The sequence below is a fragment of the Drosophila novamexicana genome, unplaced genomic scaffold (assembly GCF_003285875.2).
Source record: "Drosophila novamexicana strain 15010-1031.04,08,12 unplaced genomic scaffold, DnovRS2.1 tig00001415-arrow-arrow-pilon, whole genome shotgun sequence".
Lineage (NCBI taxonomy): Eukaryota > Metazoa > Arthropoda > Insecta > Diptera > Drosophilidae > Drosophila > Drosophila novamexicana.
Genome location: NW_020824856.1, coordinates 475,236 through 482,292, shown reverse-complemented (window position 1 = coordinate 482,292; position 7,057 = coordinate 475,236). Strand labels below are relative to the sequence as shown.

The window sequence follows — 7,057 nt, the reverse complement described above, 5'->3', positions numbered from 1 at the left end:
TTCGACCTATGACCTAGGATGAAGGGTACCATTTTTACATGAAATTCAAAACTGAGAGACTAGTTCGCATAGAAACAGAGCGACGGACATGGCTATATTGACATCCGAGTCTGTTGATACGGATCGAGAATATATATACCTAATGGGGTCGGAGATGTCTACTTCTGTGCGTTACACATTTCGATATGAATATCCTCTGCAAGGGTATAAAAACTCGAGCTTTCTGCAATTTCCAGGAAACAATAGAATAGACATTATTTGCCTGGGTTTTGATATCCTGAACCCTGATGTTGGGCAGGAGAGGATATAACACTTCTTTCGCTTTTTAAAAAGTTTCATTTCACGAGTAACTGATCGAGCTTAAAAAAGATTTCTTTTAAGAGTTATATACACATTTACACACATATCTATTTGATGTACACATTATAAAGGTATTTAACATCCTAAATGGCTGGATAATTTATTCATCTTCTTCGTTTTCGGGCGGCTGCTGAACGTGGCTCTCGACATCGAAGAAGGCGCGCCTGCTGCGCTTGGCCTCGCTGGCCATTTGATTGCCATCGAATTTGGCGGCCGTGCGTTTGCGCAGCTCGTCCACATCCTGTTGATCCTCATTGGAGGCCCACTCGAGCACCAGACGGCGTCCATACAAATGGGTGCTGGCGCTGAGCGCATCAAATGCCCGCTTCGCATCCGCTTTGGTGGTGAAGTCGACAAAACCAAAGCCACGATGCGCATCCTCGCCGGGCGTCATCTTCTTTGGCAAGCGCAGCGAAGTCAGTTCGCCAAAGGCCCTGTGTTTGAGGAAGAAGGATTCAAATATTTAGTTGATGCGGCATTTGGTTTGGATTTGAAGAGAGTGCACCCACTTGAATATATCGCGCACCTCGCGATAATGCGCCTGGAAGGGTATATTGCGCACCAGAATCTTGGTGCCAGTCTGTTTCTTTTGTGCCACCTGGCGACGCCGTGCTCCATCGTCCTGTGTTCTGTCAAAAGAAGCAAATACAACATGAATCCAATCTCCCTTTAGATCCAATCTCTAGCTGTTAACTCACTTGAGGACGCGATCGCTGCGCTTTAGCTCGACCAGATTGCCATCGATTTGGGTTAGCTGCATGTCCTTGAGCGCCTGTGAGGCAACAGATGCCTTTTTGAACTGTATAAAGCCATAGCCCAGGGAATTGAGCTGTCGCGGATTCTGTGGATCCTTGCGCTTGGCTATCTCAACGGTGTGCACAGTGCCCAATTGCCGAAAATGTTCGAGCACCGTTTCCTTCACGGTCTTGAAGTTCAGATTACGCAGAAATAGGGTCGTGTTCGGTTCCGGTTCATCGTCCGCATCTTCCGCCACGGTATCCGTTTTGAGCGGCTCCTCTGTCTTCAACTCCGGCTTCTCCTCCTCCTCCACATCAGGTTCGGGTTTGGGTTCAGTTTTGGGTATGATAGCCTCGCCGCTTAAGGTCTTGGTGAAGGTGTTCTCCGGCGCCCATTCCAGATAGAGCGGCACATTCTTGAACTTGCTGTAGGCCAACTTCTTGAACGCCTGTCGCGCCTCCGACGGCTCACAGTACTCGATGAGCGCGGTGACGCCGCTGGGCGGCAGGACAATGCGTCCGATGGGACCAAATTTACTGAAGATGGACGCCAGTTCGGTTGCTTCGGTGCCAGCGGGCAGATTCTTGGCCAGCAGCACAGTCTTCGAGCGCTTCTGGGCGGGCTCATCGAAGGCGCTGAGACGCACGCCCTCCTCCTCGAGAAACTTTTTCATTTCGATGACAATCTGCGTTTCGCCGAGCGCAAGTCGCACGGCGGCGCTGCTGCCACCATCGTCGGTGTCCAGAATGTGCGCCTTGCTGGTCTTAAACTGTTTGGCCAGCAGCTCGGCAACGGCATTGGCGCCCATAAAGAGCGTGTTCCAGCCAATGGGCTTCTGGGCATTCTGCTTCAGCTTGAGCGCCTTCTTCTGCTTAAACGAAAGACCCGACTCGAGCTCCTCGTTCGTCTCTTCCGCGGGCTTGTCCAGCTCCTTGCCGGGCAGCAGGTGCAGCAGGCGACCATGGAAGGTGGTGCCATCGAGCGCATTAAATGCCTTGAGCGCATGCTCCGGCATCATGAATGTAACCGTGCCAAAGCCTTTGATCTGCCTGGTCACCTTATCCACGGGCAGATTGACCTCGACAACGGGTCCGAATGGCTCGAAAATCTGCTGCAGTTCCTCCTCGGTGGTGGTGTAGGCCAAATTGCGAAAGAATATGCGACCCGAATCGGATATGTTCTCCTCGCTGCGCAAGCTATCCTGTTGCTGCTTCCACTTGGCATTGCCGCCCGCTGCCGCCTCTTGGTCGGCTGCATCTACGGGTTTGCCGCTTTTCGCCGCCTTCGTTACTTTATTCTTTGCCGTGAAGTCCGAGAAGAACACCTGCTTGCCCTTGATAAAGCTCTTGTTCTTGATCATGCCCTTGGCCATGTCGCGCTCAGTCTTGAAGCCCACATAGCAGAAGCCATGCACCTTGCCGGGCAGACGCACCGAGTAGGGCTTGAGCGGCTTAAAGAACTTGATAATGTCCTGGCGCTTGGTATTGTACGGCACATTGTGGATTTTGATGGTGAACAGTTCCAGATTGCTTTTGTCCGGCTTCGTTTGTGTCTTGGCCTTTGGCTTGGCATCTGTTTTGCCGGCCATTAGGGACTTCATGTACTCCATGTCGCTGATGGGCTTCTCGGCCAGCTTTTCTGCCTGCTGTTCGTCAGCCTCGTCTTCTGGCGCCTCCTCCTCGTCGTCGTCGTCGTGATTGTCTGCATCCACGCCGCTGTCATCACGTGCCGGCGCTTCAGTCTCATCGTCGCTTGCCTCCCCGGCGGACTGGGCGCCAGCTAGGCCCGCATCGTTGGCCCAAAGGGTGCGCGTCTTGTCGTGCGCCTGGAGAAACTCTTGAAATTCTGGATCATCCTTGTGCTTGCCCAGTATTTCATCGACTTTGTTTGGCTTCTTTTTCGCCTTCTTTTGGTCTGTTGTCTCAGCCGCTGGCTGTTCTGCCCTCAGCTTGTCTTGGTTCTTCTTGCTGTCCTTGGCATATTTGCTCCACGATTGCGGCTTCTCCTCGCTGCCCAGCGCCGCACACGACTCCACGCGCACGCGGCTTGTCTGTATGCAGGTATTGTTGAAGTGTTTGATGGCCGCCTGTGCCTCCGCCTCGCTGCTGTAGCCCACAAAGCAGAATTGCCGGAACTTGCCATCGGGCGTGTATTTCAGCTGCAGATCTGTGATGGTGCCCTTCGTGCCGAAGATGCTGCGCAGCTTATCCTCACTTATCTAAGTTGGTCAACTGTTTAGCACCGAACTGTCACAATTTAGAGTAATTCACTTACCTGCTTGGGCAGCTGTTTGACAATAATACGCGACATTTTTGTTGTAAACCAATGAAAAACGTTGTGAATTTACAAGAAATGCATTTTGTTTACGATTCGCACGTGTATTGCAGAGGCTCTCGAAAATCTGGCAACACCAGCGGCAATGCGTTAAGCCAGAGCAATTTACAACACTGCCAATCAAAATTTAAACTTAACAGTGCGCTGTTATTGAATTAAAGTGCCCATTGAAGCACACACTGTAAATCTGGCAGTGCTGTAAAGCAATGGCCAGCTGTGGGCAGTTACTTATTCGAAGGTTTACAGCACTGCCAACGAAATTCAAATTCAAATTTGTTCAAATTGAAATGCGCACAAATGCACAGCTTGCAATATATTGTTTGTTAACAGGCGGAACGTTTGCAATTTCTGTTTTATAGCCATTAAAAAAACAGGTCTTGACACTTGAACCACTTGGATGGCATGCACTTCCGGCTTACCGTCTTTAATTGATGGCCGGCTATAAATAACATGTCTACATGCACAAGTTGTTATCACATATGCATACGAGCTTACAATCGAACATGTAAACAGCCCATTGCACTATCTAAGGCTTGCATCAGCCGATGAGCTGGGGTCGCCTTGCTGGGTGGCCACTGTAGCCAGGGTCCATGCAGACACCGACGACTCAGCCTCGACGAATTTCACCATGACGCCACGCTCATAACCTTTGGATGGCTGTCATTGATATATGGTCAAAGAATTCGCACCAACGACGCATTAAGAAGCCCGAACGTTCGGCTTGGCGGCAGGGGTCGGTAGGCATCCCATCTTGATAAGGCGGGCAGAGAGAGAGAGAGCGCGCGCTCATCTTTTAATTGAGCATTTTTCTGTATTTTGTTTATTTCTTACCACTTATTCAAGTGCGTTCATTAGCGCTATTTGAATAGATAAGAAGCGCTGTGCGCTCGCCCAGCTATAAAGCCGCACGAGCTGCACTCAAAGCGTTTCAGTTAGATCTTTAGATTTCAGAGCGAAACATCCAGAGAGCGTTTTCTACTTATATTATTTAGTTAGGCTGCCGTGATAAGCGTCGCTTTTGCAGTTACATAAAGCCTTAAAATTGTGGAAAATTTCAATTCAATTCAAAGTGTACACAAAAAAAAACAAAAACAAACAGACTGAGAAATGGAGGTGCCACCGCCACTTGTACTAAAGCGGGCACTTTTTGTGCCCAGCAAGACCCTGATGGGCCCGGGTCCATCCAACTGCTCGCAGCGTGTGCTGGAGGCCATGAGCAATCCGGTGCTGGGACATATGCATCCGGAGTGCCTGCAGGTTTGTCCATATACTATAATTTTCTACTTGCAAATAGCTCTCAATATTCTCCATGTGCGAGCTGTGCATTTTTCACGCTCCTTGTAAATCGCCATTGGGCTCTGTTTCTCCTTAACCTAACATATCTAACAGTCTACTTTGACAGTCATGTTAATGTTCATGTTAATGCTATGCTAAGTTGCAGTTTAGAGTGGAAAGGAGCATTAATGCTGTTTAAACTCATTGCTTACGGCGGTAATCGCTTGAAAGTCTTGGAATATGTCGACTATTATACCCTATATCTATTGAAAATAAGGGTTACTTGGTTACTTATGCTACAGTTGAAAGTCAGACAGTATTCATCAAGCTGATTCGATTTAGCAGGTCACATTTGGATACATTCAAATGTCTTAAACAGTTCAGGTTTACCTTAGGTTTTGAAAATACCCTCCGATATTTTCTCAAAATCGTTGACTATCGATTTGAAGCACAAGTTCAATGGGCATACCTCCGAGACTACGTGAGCTAGAGTCATTAAATTTGGTACGTAGACTCTTGCGTGGATTACACACAAGCACTTTGGGAGATATAGGATATATATTGGCTTATTGCGAAGGAATATAGGAATTATCGTTCGATAAAGAATTTCTTTTATGTAAAACTGTTTTGTTTTTCAAGTTCTCAAGACGAAACATGACATTTACGATTTCTATCATGTTTCTTAGGCATAAGCGAAATCTAATAAATATCTGACTGATATATCATATAGATCTATAGGGAGAATCAGACGAAACGTGAGCTTATGAATCTAGCTTAAAATAAAGTAGTATATTTAATGTTTCAATTTTCGTAAGGAAAATTCAAGTAAGAATCACTTTTGGGAAATTTCGCCTTAGCGAGGGCCTACTGTATTGGGTATATTTTGAGCTTAGATTCGAATAAAATAGTATTGACTGGACTTACCCCTTCGGATATTATGCACCATGAATTGTGTCCATTATTGGCCATTTGCTTTGGTCTAATGAAATGCTGACTTGCTCTAATGAAATGCTGACTTGCTCTAATGAAATGGTGACTTGCTCTGGCGCTGCTCCACAGATCATGGACGAGGTGAAGGAGGGCATCAAGTACATATTCCAGACACTGAACGATGCCACAATGTGCATTAGCGGGGCCGGGCACAGCGGCATGGAGGCGGCCCTGTGCAATCTGATCGAGGACGATGACGTCGTCCTGATGGGCATCACCGGCGTCTGGGGCCATCGGGCGGCCGATATGGCGCGACGCTATGGCGCCGATGTCCGCTATGTGGAGGCCAGCTTTGGGCGTGCTCTCACCTTGGAGGAGATACGCTTCGCGTTCGATACACACAAGCCGCGCGTGTTTTTCGTGACGCAGGGCGACTCCTCGACGGGCATACTGCAGCGGCACATTAGCGAAATTGGCGAACTGTGCCGGCTGCACGATTGCTTCTTGGTCGTGGACGTGGTGGCCTCATTGGGCGGCACCCACTTCCTGATGGACGAGTGGAAGGTGGATGTGGCATATACGGGCTCACAGAAATCGTTGGGCGGCCCGGCCGGCCTGACGCCCATCTCGTTCAGCAAACGGGCTTTGACCCACATCAGGCAACGCAAGTCCAAGCCGAAGGTCTACTATTTCGATATACTGCTGATCGGGCAATATTGGGGCTGCTATGGAACGCCGCGCAGCTATCATCACACAATATCCTCGACACTGTTGTACGGCCTGCGCGAGGCACTGGCCCACTTCTGTGCGATGGGGCTGAAGAAGGTGGTGCAGCGACATCAGGAGTGCTCGAATCGCCTCCAGCTGGGCATTGAGGAGCTGGGCCTGGAAATGTTTGTGCAGCACGAGCCGGATCGCCTGCCCACGGTCAATACGATTAAAGTGCCCTTTGGCGTCGACTGGAAGAAGGTCGCCGATTATGCGATGCGCAAGTGCGTCACCTGATACTCGCGACTCTTTGATATAACGTAAATCATATTTTTCCAATTTGGATTTTGCAGATATAATCTGGAAATTAGCGGCGGCCTGGGTCCCACTGTGGAGCATGTGTTTCGTATTGGCCTGATGGGCGAGAATGCCACATTGGAGAAGGTCGACATGGTGCTTAGCATCTTGAATGAGGCCATCCAGAGCATTAAATTGCGTGCAGTCAAAGCGGAACGCTCCAAAATATGATAATATTAATACTATAACTAACTATTCAAGCTGGCACTATTGATTTACTTGTTTATGTTGCATATTCAAAATAAGTTTCAAATAAAAACTATAAATTTAACTTTAAACAGCGCAACGCAAATTACTTCATTTGAATCTAGGCGCGCATTTAACGGCAACAGATGAACCCATGTTAAGTTAACAA

The 7,057-nt window shown here is 48.4% G+C and overlaps 2 protein-coding genes across 2 annotated transcripts; one reads left to right on the top strand and one right to left on the bottom strand.

The window, feature by feature from the left end:
* Positions 1 to 321: 321 nt before the first annotated feature.
* On the bottom strand, positions 322 to 3,683 carry LOC115767578 (probable RNA-binding protein 19). Its single transcript, XM_030711863.1, has 4 exons — positions 3,373 to 3,683; positions 1,059 to 3,316; positions 870 to 989; positions 322 to 794 (listed from the first exon to the last, which is right to left on the bottom strand). Exons 1-4 carry the CDS (start codon positions 3,406 to 3,408, stop codon positions 461 to 463), a joined length of 2,748 nt encoding a protein of 915 aa, XP_030567723.1. The 5' UTR covers positions 3,409 to 3,683; the 3' UTR covers positions 322 to 460.
* A 686-nt stretch (positions 3,684 to 4,369) lies between these two features.
* LOC115767546 (serine--pyruvate aminotransferase, mitochondrial) lies at positions 4,370 to 6,972 on the top strand. The gene is made up of 3 exons (XM_030711828.1): positions 4,370 to 4,689; positions 5,767 to 6,629; positions 6,699 to 6,972. Exons 1-3 carry the CDS (start codon positions 4,540 to 4,542, stop codon positions 6,871 to 6,873), a joined length of 1,188 nt encoding a protein of 395 aa, XP_030567688.1. The 5' UTR covers positions 4,370 to 4,539; the 3' UTR covers positions 6,874 to 6,972.
* Positions 6,973 to 7,057: the final 85 nt, after the last annotated feature.

Bases quoted from the DNA above. Each gene is read 5' to 3' on its own strand.
- LOC115767546 (XM_030711828.1), top strand. From the start codon at position 4,540: ATGGAGGTGCCACCGCCACTTGTACTAAAGCGGGCACTTTTTGTGCCC. The intron at 4,690-5,766 runs GTTTGTCCATAT...GCTGCTCCACAG, and splicing joins TGCATCCGGAGTGCCTGCAG to ATCATGGACGAGGTGAAGGA. The intron at 6,630-6,698 runs GTGCGTCACCTG...TGGATTTTGCAG, and splicing joins GCCGATTATGCGATGCGCAA to ATATAATCTGGAAATTAGCG.
- LOC115767578 (XM_030711863.1), bottom strand. From the start codon at position 3,408: ATGTCGCGTATTATTGTCAAACAGCTGCCCAAGCAG. The intron at 3,317-3,372 runs GTAAGTGAATTA...TGACCAACTTAG, and splicing joins TCAAACAGCTGCCCAAGCAG to ATAAGTGAGGATAAGCTGCG. The intron at 795-869 runs GTGGGTGCACTC...CCTCAAACACAG, and splicing joins GAGGTGCGCGATATATTCAA to GGCCTTTGGCGAACTGACTT.